We start from the raw sequence: 16,628 nt of genomic DNA, 5'->3' as shown, positions 1-16,628 counted from the left end.
TCAATATCATCTGCAACACAAGATAGTAATGCAAGGATGTTACAGCACTATATAGCATGTTCTGCAAATAGAATGGTATATATTTCCTTTTAGGTATGGTTTCTTTCATACATCGGGCAATAAATAAACTCAGGACAGCATCGATCTGTCGTGAGGAAGCAATGCTTTGAAATATAAAACGATCACTATTTGTTACAGGTAATTGAATCACTAAGAAAAAAAAAAAGATCTAGTGCCCTTCTCTGTGGACAAAGAAAAAAAAGAAATAGAAATAACATCTGACTTCTGAGATTCACTTTACATAAGCTTATATGGCAGAGAAGCAGAGCAGCTTCAAAGATCAATTCGAAGATGTGACATGTAACTTAACCTGCCAAAAGCTTGATGAAGTTGCTTTGAACCGCCACCAGCGGGATGGTTTTACAAGACTGCCACAGGTTATGCATGTCAAATCGACCAGAATGTCCTCAATCAACTATTTCTGTTTTCCGCTTCACAACTCGATACCAGCTCCAACTAATGCAGCTGCCACTGTTGCAGATGCCTCTTCGAGTGTCCGTTGCTTTTTCACCGTATTGAAAGCTTCTATGACATCTCCAGCTTCCCAATCATCAAAATCATCAACACCAATTCCACACTCTAGCCCGGCACCAACCTGGATACCAGAAAGAAGAACTTACCATTGCCCGAGAAAGAAAACATGACCATGCATGGGGTATCAGATTTCACACTATAGCATTTAGGAACTATTGTTTGCCAAATCCACAGTACATGATGGAGAATGATTCATAAAAATATTGCACAGTGACAATGCAAATATAAGATCAGATGTAAAACTTTTATTAAATCTATAACATATTTAACTGGAAACTAAGTTGCTTGTAATTTTCATGCTAATATATGATCAGAGGCAATATGTGATCATGGTAGTGTCCGTTCTTTTTCCTGAATTAAAGATACTACAGCAGTAAACTGATTATCATGAACTGATAAGACTTTGGGTGATTATCATGAACTGATAAGACTTTGGGTGTTCAGAATACAATTGGCACCATCTACAATCGTGGTAAGCCTGATACAAATTTCTATAGCATTGTTGTTCATAATATTGTGAATTATTAGAAGACAGCAGTTCATGTTACCTAAGCTGTTTTCTGAAAAATGAGCGACTATTTGTGACGTACCTCCTTGACATCTTCCTTCACTCGTCTAAGAGAATCAATTGTGCCAGTGTGAACTGTCTTCCCATTCCGAACAACCCGAACACCACAGTCTTTCACCACCTTTCCTTCAGTGATCATGCATCCAGCAACACGTCCACTACCGCTACTGAATGTTGCTCGAACATCTGCTGTTCCTATTGGAACTTGTTCCTAGAAGATAACAGACATAATTAGAATCAAAATAAAATGTCGGTTTAGGTGTCCGGGCAAAAAACAGAAGCTCAAGATGGTCAAGTGTTAACCTCAACAGGCTCTAGAAGTCCTTCCATTGCATTCCTCATGTCATCAACAAGGTCATAAATGATCCTATACAGACGAATCTCAACATTTTTTTTGTCTGCATAGCTCTTAACTGAACCAGGTGTTTTCACATTGAAACCAAATATAATGGCCTCAGAAGCAACAGCCAGATCAACATCACTAGTGCTCACCTCTCCTGGAGCCTGGAGGAGGAACTTCAAACTGACATTACTTTGAGGGAGCACTTGAAGAGCTTGTCTGATAGCTCCGATCGAACCCTAAGATGTATGAAAGTGTTGCGTTCAGAAATGAGTTATGTACAGACAATGTGCTGGATGCAATATCCAAGATAACATGCATCTGGAGAATATTACCTGGACGTCAACCTTTAGAATAATATTCAACTGGTGCACATCTAGACCAGATTGTTTCCCTGTTGCAACAGCAGAAGCGATGGAAGACAGAGTGACCTTAACTTCCCCTGCTTTTGCAGATATCCGTGCAACCCATAATGATTCTGCACATGCTTCTGCCCTTTCGCGTGCCACATCAAGGGATTTGACAACCTCAAATTCATCACCAGCAATAGGAACACTACTGAGACCGATTACCTAGGAATTTGAACATTCCAAGTGAAGAAGTAAAGGCATAAGAGTGGTTAACAAACAAAGATATAAGACTTCAAGAAATATGAAAATAACGTCCAGTCAGAAAAACTAGAATATTACATCACATTAGTGTTTATCATCCACCATATCCTTCAAGATTTTTAAAAGACCATACCTCATATTGTGCAATGTGTATAATTAACGATTGTGTTGAGCTATTTGTTTCAAGAATACTAACTAATCCATATGGTGCAAATCATCAGATGTTCTGAAAACAATCTTTTAACTTTAGTTATTCCCAAGATAAGCAGAGAAAAATATACCTGCACAGCCATTGATGGTCCAGCTTTATCAACATGACCACCTCTGTCATCAAACATAGCACGCACCTACTCATGAGGCGATTAACGTGAAATGTTAGTAAGCTCTCAAAAAGGAGAAGAAACCAAGACTATGAACATTAATAATGTGTATGAAAAGGCTGGCAAAAATTTATCCACACTTCTTCCTAAAGAAACAAGACGAAGGCAAACCTTTCCAAAAGCTTCACCACATACTACAACATCACTCTTCTTAAGGGTTCCATTTTGCACAATAAGTGTGGCAACAGCTCCTTTTGCTTTATCAAGACCTGCTTCTATAACGGCGCCTTTAGCATTTCTTTGAGGATTGGCTTTCAATTCTTGCAGCTTCGCAATTGTGAAAAATACTAAATAAGGTATGAAATTCGCCAAAGTAAGCAACTTTGAATCTGAGACTAATCTTATACCTCTGCCACAAGCATAACAGTCTCCAACAGTTCATCAACATTCTCTCCTTTAAGAGCACTAATCTGATTCAGGAGACAACTAACGATTTTTATGAACCATAAAAACTGAAAGTATGTTTAAAGGTTATAGCTATTTTTTAAGTGGGAGCAACCTGAACCATAGGAATGTCACCACCCCATATCTCTGGCATAAGGCCAACAGAAGAAAGCTCTTGCAGAACCCTTTCTGGATTTGCTCCATCCTTATCTATCTGAATCCATGAATGAACAACCGTAATCAATTACTTGCATGCCAGATATGAAGAAGATGTAGCATGACTAAGCTGGCATGCCTTGTTAATGGCAATGATAATAGGCACCCCAGCTGCCTTTGCATGAGCTATTGCCTCACTGGTCTGCGGGCGGACTCCATCATCAGCAGCCACTACAATGATGACAATGTCGGTCACTCTTGCTCCACGTGCCCTCATTGCACCAAATGCCTGTGGCAAGTTTAGAGCAGGAGTTAATTGCATTGCATGGTTCACCCACAACAAAGATTCAAGACTCATATTACAAAATTTGATTTTACGTCTAAAGCCAAGATCACAATGAGGTCCCAAAACCAGAAGGGAGTATCAGCTGAAAATTTTAGTGGCAGAAGAAAAGGAGCACATAACAAATACCTCATGCCCCGGGGTATCAAGAAAGACACATGGTTGAGGCTTTCCATCAACTGGGACAAGAACCTTGTATGCGCCAATACCTTGAGTTATTCCACCTGCCTCTGATGCTACCACCTGTAATTATGAGTCAGACTCAGCTTTTGAGAGAGGCGATAGACATGTGGAAAAGTTTTGCACACAACTGCTTTGCAGGACATTCAAACCTGTCAATAAGAAATTTACAGGAACGCACATGCAGGACAGAAGTTATAGAACTTACCCTGCTCTTTCGAATATAGTCCAGTAGTGTTGTCTGTCAATCCAGATTACCAATAAATAAATAAGTGTCCATTTATACAGGGATTTAACTCTAATAATAGCAAAGAAAAAAAAAAAAAAAACTGGTACCTTTCCGTGATCCACATGTCCCATGATTGTAATAACAGGAGGCCTATCTTCTAACATGTCCAGATCATCCTCATCAAGTACTTCCTTCTTCTTTGCCATTTCTTCCACTCTAACCGGGTCAACTTCGATTACTTCCACATCATATTCCTTGCATATCATCTTGACCATGTCTTTATCAAGAGCATGAACTGTCTCAGGCTTAACTCCCTTTGAGAACAAAAATGCAAGAATATCTGCTTCACCGACAGCCAAGTTATATGCTAACTCCTCTGTCAACATGCCCTCTTCACCCACCTCAAGAATCTCGACTTTAACAGGTTCTGCAGCTTTGGCTGCTTGCAGTCTTGCAGCCTTACGGCTTGCCTTACTCCATTTCCTCCCTTTCCTTGGCTCTGTTACCCCAGGGATAGGCACATCAAGTTCTGAGGCTTCCTCTTTGGATATCTCTCCATCATTTGTCATACGTCTGCGCAATCCACCAGTAGAACTTGATTTCTTACGTCGTTCATCTTTGACTTTGGATGGTGGGGGCCCTTTTGCTGGCTTCAAAGGGGTTGCTAAAATCGCCTCAGCTGCAATTGGATCATCAACTGGTTTCTTGGATGCAAATTTATCTATAAGAATTGGTTTCCTTTCCTTCTGGACATCAGACTTCTTTACTGCAGGAGTGGAAGGCGGAACAGCTGCAGGTTTTGCTTGCAGCTTCGGCCTGGCCGGCAAAGGCATTTGAGGCCTCAAAGGAGCAACTTGAGCAGCACCTGATATCTTCGTCTCTGTGGTTATAGGGATATCTTTCTTCCTATCCTCCCTGACCTTGGGCAATTCTTTAACTACCCTTTGTACGCTTGCCACAGGGTTCCCCTTCCGCCAAACGCTCTTAAGCGTCTTCGACTTCATAGGAGATGAAGTTGCATTCTCAGGCCCAACCGGTTTGGAGCCGCCACTGGGCGCACCATTGCCCTTGATATCTTTACCACCAAATTTGACGGCATTCGTAGTCTCAAGCTTTTCCACCTTCTCTAAAACCTCACCAAGAGATTCTATCACTTTCTCTGTGTCTTCCACTGCGGCCATCGGCTTCTCACGGACAACCATGTCGGATGACCAAATGGAGGAGCCCGAGTTCGAAGGATCAACCTGGCCGTTAGGGAGGGGTTTCAGCACAGGCTTGGAAGGAGGCTTGAGGATGAGATCCGCATCATCGTTTCTGCCACCGCTGCTGTTACTGACCTTCAATGTGGACTCCGCAGAGAACGGGATTTCTCTCTCCTCAACCAAATTGGTGGTCACCATACACTTACACACTCGACCTCGAACGCGACGCCATTTCTTCCAGCCGTCGAAGCCACCGACTCTAATACTAGAAACGACATGAACCCTCCGAACAGCGACGACAGAGGGAAACACCTCGAAGACTCCCGGGGAAACGGACCTCGCGCTTCCCAGCGACGCGAGGGAAGCCGGAGACGCCATTGCTCCGCAAGCAGGCCACACAAACACGCAACTCCCACCAAACTAGCATAAAAATTGCATCTTTGAACCGCAACCCGAGTGGCAAGAACACGATCAAGTTCCAATCTTGAACAAAAGGACGTCCAATCCTCACCCAGATACCCTCCGAAACCCTAGTTTCGTTCCAAAAGAAGAACGCAAGGCCTCAATTTGAGAGCTTTACCTCAGAACTTTGAGATAGACTTCTTGTAATTTCTTCTGCTCCGAAGAAGAGAGAGAGAGAGAGAAATTGGATTCCTCTGATTCCTCGTGATAAAACCATGCTGTATATGAAGTTAAGGTGGGAAAAAGGGGTTAACTTTGAGGGAGGATATGGCTGTTTCTCCGCTCGTAAGCATGGGTGTGTAGGCGATAAGGTTTGTGATAGGGGGAGATCCACTCACGCTCTGTAAACCCCTGTGATGGATATTTGATGGCGCCCTGTGGTGCCACATTTGTGCTATTATTGCATGGATTGGTTTTGTCTGATCATTGCCTGTCAAAATCCCTATTACTGTTGTGACATCCAATGGACAGGCCCAATACTGAACCGAAAGTCTATTGTTGGACCGGTTCGATCCGGTCTGGTTCTAAATCACATGGATGGGTCGAGAAGAGGCCCAAATAAGGCCCACCATGGAACCGAAAGCCTAATATTAGACCGGTTCCATCCGGTCTCGTTCTAAATCACAAGGACCGGTCGAGCCCATCCACACAATAGCAATAACTGGTCTCTCTGTCACGTGCGTCGCACATTCTATTCTTGTTTCAAGCGCTGGAAACCCTTACGGCCCTTCCTCTCGCTTCCTCTCGCTCCCGACCTTTTCCGCCTTCTCCTTCCTCTCTTCCGTTTGGCGAGCAACTCGGGCGGCGGCGGTGGGGATGAGCGTGTGGAACTACGTGGTGACGGCTCACAAGCCGACCAACGTCACCCACTCGTGCGTCGGCAACTTCACCAGCCCCCAAGAGCTCAACCTCATCATCGCGTAATGCTTCTATCCGAATCTCCCCTTAAGCATTTTCTTTAATTTTTTAGGGTTTTGTGCCTTGCAATTGGCTGTTTCTGTGATTTTGGTGGAGATTGTCTCGCGTTAGGGTTCCGTGATTGGACTGGAAGGCCTCATCTAGTTAGGGTCTTGATTTATCTGATGGAGCCACATCTAGTTATCTGATTTATCTGATTGATTTAACTTGATTTATCTAGTTAGGGTTCCGTGATTGGACTGGAAGGCCTCATCTAGTTAAGGTCTAGTTAGGGTCTTGATTTATCTAGTTCTTGGAGTTCTTGATTGGGGTTTTCTTTGGTTCCGTTTGGTTTCGTTGCCCCTGGCGATGCTGGTCTAAGTTTGTCGATGTTGATATTTCAGTCTTGCTGCCGTTGCTTTTGATTGATAATCTGCCTTTTCTTTGCAGTAAATGCACACGCATTGAAATCCATTTACTTACGCCTCATGGACTGCAGGTAACAGGATCATAATTCGTCTATTATTTTCTTTATTTAATTGTTCTTTACACTATCGATGAAGTTTTTTTGTTGCTCGTTTAGAAATATTAAAGCTGTTGGAGGATGCTGTTACTAGTAGTTTGTACGAGACGGGATAAAGATGTGTACGAAATTACCCTCTAAAAAAAAAGAACCATGGAAATAAGGCTAATCCGTAGACATATTAGATGCCTAGACAATATTTTGCCAGAATCATGTTTGTGAATTGTCTTATGCAACATGTTACTAGGTTTATCCTATTAGTTTGATGGGTCATCTATTATTGCTGTTGTGTTCTAGTTGAAAGGATGTTTTGCATGTGCTATTGAAGCATTTGCTTTTCCAGGCAATTTGCCTAGCAGGTGTTCATCTTTCTTGTTAATCTAAATTTGACCATTAATTGGAAAATGCTTAGAAATTTTAGTTGAACGTGGAAAGTAAAATATGACTTCTCCACATGCTTTATGAGCAGCAATCATTGTTATGGCTTCTGTGTTTTAGACGCAGCAAGATGGTTATGCAAATCATCATAACAAAACTCTTGCTCAGTTTCTCCTCTCTCTATATGATTAATATTGAGGCCAATACAGTTAGTCTATTGACGGAGATAAATATGTTTGGAAATTGCTTAGAACTTCACTTTTGTTCTTTGGTTATCATCTTCTTTGTCTGTTTTGTCAATCTTATCATATAGCTCAATAGTGTTTTGTTTCTTCTCATCACTATTAACAAACAATGATTCAAGACTACTTGATTTATTAATTAATGCATATCTGAATTTTAAAAGTCAGAAAATTCGTAGAGCACTTACAATTTGGTGTTAGTTTCTTGTTGCACTCACATTTTTGAATTGATCTTTTTGTTAATGCAGCCCATGTTGGATGTACCTATATATGGAAGAATTGCCACACTCGAACTTTTTCGTCCGCATGTGAGTCTTTTGCCCTCTCATGCTTTCTCGAGATGAGACCTCTTTTTAATTTACATATATTGAATTCTCTATAGGGTGAACCTCAAGATTTTCTATTTATCGCTACGGAGAGGTACAAATTCTGTGTTCTTCAGTGGGATGCAGAGACATCAGAGCTTATTACAAGGTAAAGAAGGATATGTGAATGCTCTTCTTATTTTGTGAAAAGGTGTCTTGATACTTCCATGTGCAGAGCCCTATGTAATGCATGGATAACTCTTTCCTTGATTAGCTTTATTTTCTTTTAGAGCAAGAGCCTTTTGATGCTCAAAAAGGAATGTGGAATGTTGAAGATGAGGGACTTACATTTTAATTTAATTATATACTATATAACATGCTGATTGAAACATATGTGAATAGGGCAACCTGGATGATTTTGGTTGAGGCGAGCACTGAACTGTCTTGATATTTCATGCTTAATCCATATGTTTGTACATATTGATGTATGTACATTATACACACATCGACAGTGTGCAAAGACTATTAAGAGTACATGCACCTTTGCGCACGTACCACGTGGACTATTTCATGCACTAAGTTGGTAGTTAATATTGTTGCAGTTACAATACCCTATGATTTCACAGTAATGAGAAAATGAACTCTTTAGATGTCATTCATCTGCTTGTACTTGCCATTTTGGTTGCCGAGGTTGATTTTAACCTTTTCCAATCAATTTTCTGATGGAAGAAATGATGTATACACATTGCTTTCTCAGTTATACATAATCAAGGAACCCAGGCCTTTGATTTTCACATAGTTCTCACATATTGATTTTTTTAAGCATTCAGTGTAGTCTTCTGTTTATCCATAGTCATTAGCCTTGAATATGAGAGTATAAACGAAACTTGCTTTTCCCCCATGAGTAGTAATTCTAGACCAAATTGTAGGATCCTGTTTACTGAAGCATACAAAAACGTGCTGTTTTGTTGTGCAGAGCAATGGGTGATGTTTCTGATCGAATTGGTCGTCCAACAGATAACGGACAGGTAAAAGATACTTGATACTACATGTTCATTCATGGTTGAGAAATATGAGTAAATAGTACATTGATAAATTAATTGTTGATTCACTTTCTCCTACTCGAATGATCTCTATCCACTTTGCAGTCTTGTACTGAGTCTTTGTCTATATAATATAGAGAAACATAAGTATTTAAAGAAGAGTCCATTACTCCATTGTTGATAGGAGAAATGTGGGGTACCATGATTCGGTGCACAGCATAGGGCACAAGTTAGAGACTTGGCTCATATCTAAGAGAACTGCCCCTGTCTTCACTCCCTCTTTCCCCTTGGATAAGCACCCTGCCAGCCAGTAACTACTTAAGTTGCAACATCAAGCAAGTGTTTTCAAGTGGCTTTTTACTGTATTGAGATCCTTGGTACAATTTCGAATTCTTTTAGACATTCAGTGTAAGTTCTTTATGTGTGATCACTTGTGGAATGTGGACACTTCATGCCATATTGTAAATTCCCTTAATGTCTGAGCATGGAGTAATTGACTGGTTTAGCGGGCACACGTTTAGGTCATCATATTTTATATCTAAATTCAACAATTCACCTTAATGTTTGGTGGATCTAAACAAGTATTGTCACATTTCTCTGCTTTCCTATGCACAGGAAGCAATACTCAAAGTGAATGACTTGGATTTCAATTGGTCAGTGTAGGGCCAAAGGTCCATGGAGATGCTTAGTTATGCACTGTAGATTGTGGTTATTACTTATTAGTGTTCTCCAGATATAATTGTTCATTTGCTACAGTACTTGTTATTAGTGCTACAGTACTGTTATTGCTACATTACTACTACAGTAATGCTACAGTACTGTTATTACTTAGGTATTACTTATTACTTATTAGTGCTACAGTACTGATTAGTGCTACAGTACTGATTGTGGTTATTACTTATTAGTGTTACAGTACTGCTACAGTATGCTACACTCGGACCGGTAGCGGGCGGTCCGCGTACCGTTAGTCTGTCGGACCGGTATGTACCACCCGTACCGGGCGGTACGATTCAGTATGGCAGACCTTGTTAGAGTTAATTATGTGGTTGCTATTTATTGATGTCAACCTCTTTGTTTTTGTAGATTGGTTTGATTGACCCTGACTGTCGGTTGATTGGCCTCCACTTGTATGATGGTCTATTTAAGGTGATACATCTGTGAATCTACTTCTTAAGTGATAGCTGTGATTGAGATCCAGCCATTCAGGGCTAAGCTACTCATAATTTATGGTTTTTATTTCTTTGCCAGGTTATACCATTCGATAATAAAGGACAGTTAAAGGAAGCTTTTAACATCAGGTATCCCCATGGAAGATGTTCTCATCGGATCATCACTCATTAACAAGTCATTCAACAAGGGTTTGTTTCTAAGAAATGTTTTTGTAATGTTTGTTTCCATCGCAGGCTTGAAGAACTTCAAGTTTTAGATATAAAATTTCTTTATGGCTGTTTGAAGCCTACAATTGTGGTCCTGTACCAAGTAAGAACAGAAGTTACACCATTGATTAACATTTATTTTGTTATATCTGAAGCATTTTCATGTCTATTACTTGTTAGTCTTATTATTCCAATGTACCATTATGCCGGAATGAAGTTTTGCTTCCAATTTTTTTTGTGTAAGGGAACATTGAATTATTCACCAGGTAAGTGAGTAAAGCAAAATGGACAATGATAATATTTGGCTTTTTGAAAGGAAAAAGGTAGAAAAAAGAACAAGAAGCCCACGTATGTTTTGAGTTGTATCTGTAGAAAATTGGGACTGTGTTGGTACATCACTGGTTAGAGAATCTTTAAGTAGTTTTTGAAACATTGCAACTGTTTCTATGACATTTTAACAAATTTATTGCTTAACTAAGAAGATGTATTGTGTGCATCAACATCCTGGTGAAAACATATGAGAAACATGATTTTATGGGTCATTCCTTAAAAAAGGTGATATCCAGTATTAAATGTATTTTCTTTTCCAAAAGAAGTTTTAAACGTTATAACAGCACAGGTTAGTGCACAGCTTTGTTGCTTGTGCAGTCTCCATCTGGTCTGTTTTTCTGTTTCACATTCATAACATCTGATCTGTCCCTCCACCTCGTATCACCTCTAGTCACTTTTCTGAACCTTTAACTGCAAGTTCAGTACTTCATTTCTTTTAAAATCTGAATTAAGGTCTCTTTCGATTGGATTAGTTTCTTTTGGGTCTTTTTTTGTATAGTTAGTTTACCACAGAAAGTGTTTGTTTCATGGTAAGTCTGCTGTGTTTCCAATTTATTAAATATCTTCATTGCTTAAGATGCCTTTTGGAAAGTCTAAAAGGCCTTGAATATATGTTTACTAAATTATTTAATTAAAACTGAGCCAATTAATCTATACTAAGAAAATCTCAAAGTATCGTTAATTTCATGATTATGTCATGCAGGATAACAAGGATGCTCGGCATGCTAAGACTTATGAGATAGCGCTCAAGGATAAGGACTTTGTTGAGGGTCCATTGTCTCATACTAATCTTGATAACGGGGCTGGTATTCTGATTCCTGTGCCCATGCCCCTTGGTGGTGTCATAATTATAGGGGAGGAGACGATCGTTTATTGTAGTGTTTCTGCTTTTAAAGCTATACCAATCAGACCGGTAAGTTCGTTCACTTAATGCTTTTAGTCATTTTAATCATAACTTAATTATTTGTTCAATTATTTTTCTAATTCTGTGGCTTGCTACCCATTGCTATGTACAGTCAATTACAAGGGCCTATGGAAGAGTTGATGCAGATGGCTCTCGGTACTTGCTTGGTGATAACGCAGGCCTTCTACATTTACTCGTCATCACTCACGAGAGGGAAAGGTGGAACATCTGTTTGTGTTTCATTATGTTTGGAATCAGACCCACCGAGTGTTCTTTTTCTTTTTTAACTGTAAAATGTTCCAAAGTTAATATACTGATTCTTTTTGGCACAATGCTGCAGAGTAACTGGTCTGAAAATTGAGCACTTAGGAGAGACCTCTGTTGCATCAACAATATCTTATCTTGATAATGCAGTTGTGTATATTGGTTCAAGCTATGGTGATTCACAGGTATTCTACTAAATGATTTTCTTGGCAGTTCCACTAAATGATTCCTCAGTTGAATTCTCTGCTGCTATTTGTGCTTTTCTATGTATTGCCTGATTTCGCAGCATCTTGTTGCGTTCTGTTGCAATTATGAAAGTTTGCACTGAAATTGTTTAATAACAGCTTATAAAACTGAATCTACAACCTGATGCAAAGGGTTCATACGTTGAAGTTCTTGAAAAATATGTCAACCTGGGGCCTATTGTGGATTTCTGTGTTGTTGATCTTGAGAGGCAAGGTCAGGGTCAGGTTGTTACCTGTTCGGGAGCTTATAAAGATGGATCCCTCCGCATAGTCCGAAATGGAATAGGGATTAATGAACAGGTATGATGCCTTTATGTGTCTTTATTGATGGTCATATCAAAATAGTTGGAGCATTTTTTATTTATCTGCAGACATCTGTTGGTAGGCATCTGTAGAACTTCAAGGTATCAAAGGGTTATGGTCCTTGCGGTCTTCTACTAATGATCCATATGACACCTTCTTGGTGGTAAGCTTCATCAATGAGACACGTGTCCTGGCAATGAATATGGATGACGAATTAGAAGAATCTGAGATAGAAGGATTTTGCGCAGAAGCCCAAACCTTATTTTGTCAAAATGCCATCCATGATCAACTTGTGCAGGTGCAATTTTACAATGATTGCATTCATTGTGGTTTTTATTATGTTCAGATAGCTTGATTCCACACTTGCTGCTGCTTGCTAATCAATTGTGGACTCATGCTTATCCATACCTCTATGAGGCAGGGCTTGCATTTAAAAAAAATTGTCATTAATGCAATATATGCACTAGGTTACTGCTAATTCTGTTCGATTAGTGAGTTCCACCACTCGAGAGTTGCTGCATGAGTGGAATGCACCTTCAGGCTACTCAGTCAACGTTGCAACTGCTAATGCCTCCCAGGTTGTGTTTCAGCTTCTTCTTTACCTTTTCCCCTTCTTTTAAATTTCATAGGTAGACAATTGTTAGCAACTCATATGATCGTTCTATATTAAATTTACACCATATGAGTTCTAGAGCATGAAAAGATTACATTTGTGCCTCAGCTTTTATATTGAGACATTTCCACATGGGAACTAAATGCACCTTCATCTCTGTGATATTATTATGCACAAAACACTTCTGGGAAGGATATATTTGAAACTAAATCTGTCATATTTCAGATATATGTTGGTTTGCACATTTACTAGCATAGTTAGTATGATAATAGACTGAGTGACATGGTGATATTTTCGGTGAAATACAGGTTTTGTTGGCCACTGGCAGTGGCCATCTTGTTTACTTAGAGATTGGAAATGGGAAGCTGGCCGAAGTTAAACATGTACAATTGGACTATGAGATATCTTGTCTTGACATAAATCCAAGTGGTGAAAATCCTAATTATAGCACATTAGCCGCAGTTGGTATGTGGACAGATATTAGTGTCAGGATATTTTCACTTCCTAGCCTAGAACTACTTGCAAAAGAAAATCTGGGAGGTGAAATTATTCCTCGATCTGTTCTTCTATGTACCTTTGAAGGGGTAAGCAGATTTGGAGCATAAAGATGCTGTCCTTGTGGCATTTCTGCAGTACAATTTTATGCTTTATTGCAAGTAATGATGCCTCTATTAATTGCCTTCTTTAATCTTCATCAGGTATCTTATCTTCTGTGTACCCTTGGAGATGGACACCTGCTCAATTTTCTACTGAATTTGAGCACCGGTGAATTATCTAATAGGAAGAAGGTCTCTCTTGGTACTCAGCCTATTATGCTCAGAACATTTTCTTCAAAGGATACCACACATGTATTTGCAGCATCAGATAGACCTACAGTTATCTACAGTAGCAACAAGAAGTTACTCTATAGTAATGTGAATTTGAAGGAAGTCAGCCACATGTGTCCATTTAATTCAGCTGCTTTTCCTGACAGGTTCTCTATTTCCCTTTTTTTTATTTTTTATGCCATAATATCTCAGAAAATGCCAAAAGTATTTAAGTTTATAATTCTGTGTTACCCAATTTATGATGCTAAATTTTCTTTGTCATCCAATTATAGTTTATATTAATGTTCTAAAACAGCCTTGCAATAGCAAAAGAAGGTGAACTTTCAATTGGAACTATAGATGATATCCAAAAGCTTCACATTCGCACAATTCCTCTGGGGGAACATGCACGTCGAATTTGCCATCAGGAGCAGTCTCGAACATTTGCCATTTGTAGTCTCAAGAACTGCCAGACGAGTAATGAGGAGACAGAAATGCACTTTGTTCGCCTGTTGGATGATCAAACCTTTGAGTTCATATCAACCTACCCTCTTGATACCTATGAATACGGTTGCTCCATTATTAGTTGTTCATTCTCAGATGACAATAATGCGTATTACTGTGTTGGAACAGCTTATGTTTTGCCTGAAGAAAATGAGCCTAGCAAGGTGAGCCTTAGCTATATGAACTGTATAATATCAGCTCTGGATATTCCAAAATTATTAATTTGGCTATACGCGCAGAATTATCTGCTATTTCTTGGTCAAATCTTGCAGTGCATTTTCTGGTACAGGCTTTCTTACATAAATACTTGCCTTGTATTTAAGTGCAGTATTGCGTTTTCATCATGAGGTTTGACGTTGTCAGTTTTACCATAAAAAAACTTTTCTAGAAGGTTTTTTCTTTTGCAGTTTTCTAGTTGCAGGGCATTCTTTATATGTTACGTTATACAAGTCTTGAGTGGGCCTTTTCTGTAGTGTTGACATTTATTCTTCTTAGCAACCTATTATTGCTGCAGTTTGATTAGATTTGATTATACTCTTCTTCGTGGTCTGTAGTTATTGTTATGCTCCTTGTAGTTGTTAGAATATTTCACATATAATTTGCTCTGTATGTATGTAAGACGATCTGTATTATGACAGATTATTCATTTGATATATGGGATGAATCTTATGTCTCCAATATTTGCAGTGAGATAACCTATTCTACAGAAATCATACAGAACATTAGATTCCAGTCAAATGCGATTCATGTTTGATGAATGATTCACTAGTTTCAAATTTAATTCTCTATCTGGTTTTTATTTTCTAGGGAAGAATCCTGGTTTTTGTAGTTGAAGATGGGAAATTGCAGTTGATTGCTGAAAAGGAAACCAAGGGTGCTGTGTACTCTCTCAATGCTTTCAATGGTAAATTGCTGGCTGCTATTAATCAGAAAATCCAACTATACAAATGGATGCTTCGGGAAGATGGATCAAGGGAATTGCAGGCGGAGTGTGGACATCATGGGCATATACTTGCTTTGTATGTTCAAACTCGCGGTGATTTCATTGTTGTTGGTGATCTGATGAAATCTATATCTCTGTTGTTATACAAGGTATTGTCAAGTTATCCCTGTGTTGCTTGTAAATTACTTACATGGTTCCAATTTCTTTTTTGTTTGTGTAATAAGATCAGAAAAAGACCCAGGAGAATTTTTATAGTTGTCTTCTAAGAGGGATATAAATATATATATAAATATATATATATATATATATATATATATATATATATATATATATATGCATGTCCTTTGTTGAATATTAAGTGTGTAGGTTCTTTTTTTGGGCCTTGGCATCTTGTCATTTCTGAAGCATGAGGAACATAGTACATTTGTTGATTTACATTACCAGAATTATTTTGACTATTGCTGAATCAGATATATCATTTATATTCAGCATCTATGTATTGTTCATCCCTGAATTTTTTACCTGATGAGTAACTTTACTTTTTCAGCACGAGGAAGGTGCGATAGAGGAGCTAGCTAGGGATTATAATGCAAACTGGATGTCAGCTGTTGAGATTCTTGATGATGATGTCTTTCTTGGTGCTGAGAACAACTATAACCTTTTTACAGTGCGGAAAAATAGTGATGCAGCTACAGATGAGGAGCGAGGCCGGCTTGAGGTTGTTGGTGAATACCACCTTGGAGAGTTTGTCAACCGCTTTCGACATGGATCACTGGTAATGCGACTTCCGGATTTGGAGGCAGGCCACATTCCGACGGTTATATTTGGCACTATCAATGGTGTCATTGGGGTGGTAGCGTCCCTTCCTCATGACCAATATGTGTTCCTTGAGAAGCTCCAGGCCAACCTCGTGAAGGTAATAAAGGGGGTGGGTGGCCTGAGCCATGAGCAATGGCGATCGTTCAACAACGAAAAGAAGACGGTGGATGCCAGGAACTTCTTGGATGGAGACTTGATCGAGTCTTTCCTTGATCTCAGCCGCAGTCGGATGGACGAGATAGCATCCTCCATGGGAGTTCCATTGGAGGAGCTTTGCAAGAGAGTGGAGGAGCTGACAAGATTGCATTGAAGAATGTCTCGGATGGGAACTCATTTTGCTGCTTCTTCATGTTACAGCGGGCTTCCTCCTATGGCGGTACATGGTGACTTGATGGGTCTGTGTGCCCAAGTGAAGGATGCATGTAAGCTGTCGTTTACCATCTGTGTTTTATAAGCTACCATCTGTTTACCATATGTTTTATAAGCTACCATCTGTTTACCATTCAGGGTCACAGTTTTTTTATCATTTTCCGTAAATGGTTTTATTTTGTGCGGAAAAGTGGTGTGGCCCTGTCCTCGTCGATATTTATTGCTTGCTGATTGTGATATGTTTTTATTTTATGTTGAATTTATTCAATTAGGTCGACTCTGGAACGTTGGCTTCCCACCCAAATCCCAACCAAA

At 39.4% G+C, this 16,628-nt stretch overlaps 2 protein-coding genes across 2 annotated transcripts; one reads left to right on the top strand and one right to left on the bottom strand.

Moving 5' to 3' along the window:
• Positions 1–59: 59 nt before the first annotated feature.
• Positions 60–5,786, bottom strand: LOC135646220 (translation initiation factor IF-2, chloroplastic-like). Its single transcript, XM_065165540.1, has 12 exons — positions 3,893–5,786; positions 3,765–3,797; positions 3,506–3,619; positions 3,173–3,322; positions 2,993–3,091; positions 2,841–2,903; positions 2,605–2,760; positions 2,395–2,460; positions 1,838–2,074; positions 1,466–1,741; positions 1,185–1,373; positions 60–655 (listed from the first exon to the last, which is right to left on the bottom strand). Exons 1-12 carry the CDS (start codon positions 5,363–5,365, stop codon positions 494–496), a joined length of 3,018 nt encoding a protein of 1,005 aa, XP_065021612.1. The 5' UTR covers positions 5,366–5,786; the 3' UTR covers positions 60–493.
• Positions 5,787–6,136: 350 nt separating this feature from the next.
• LOC135645633 (DNA damage-binding protein 1-like) lies at positions 6,137–16,450 on the top strand. The gene is made up of 19 exons (XM_065164219.1): positions 6,137–6,369; positions 6,797–6,845; positions 7,738–7,797; positions 7,872–7,963; positions 8,771–8,822; positions 9,921–9,983; positions 10,086–10,135; positions 10,241–10,316; positions 11,247–11,456; positions 11,560–11,666; positions 11,788–11,896; positions 12,056–12,256; positions 12,342–12,557; positions 12,727–12,837; positions 13,181–13,456; positions 13,571–13,845; positions 13,995–14,346; positions 14,990–15,274; positions 15,673–16,450. The coding sequence occupies exons 1-19, from the start codon at positions 6,266–6,268 to the stop codon at positions 16,252–16,254; spliced, it is 3,270 nt and encodes a 1,089-aa protein (XP_065020291.1). The 5' UTR covers positions 6,137–6,265; the 3' UTR covers positions 16,255–16,450.
• The last annotated feature ends 178 nt before the right edge of the window (positions 16,451–16,628 follow it).

This window comes from Musa acuminata, chromosome BXJ3-8, assembly GCF_036884655.1.
Source record: "Musa acuminata AAA Group cultivar baxijiao chromosome BXJ3-8, Cavendish_Baxijiao_AAA, whole genome shotgun sequence".
Lineage (NCBI taxonomy): Eukaryota > Viridiplantae > Streptophyta > Magnoliopsida > Zingiberales > Musaceae > Musa > Musa acuminata.
Note: the sequence above shows the minus strand (reverse complement) of the source record. Positions and strands in the feature narration are given on the sequence as shown.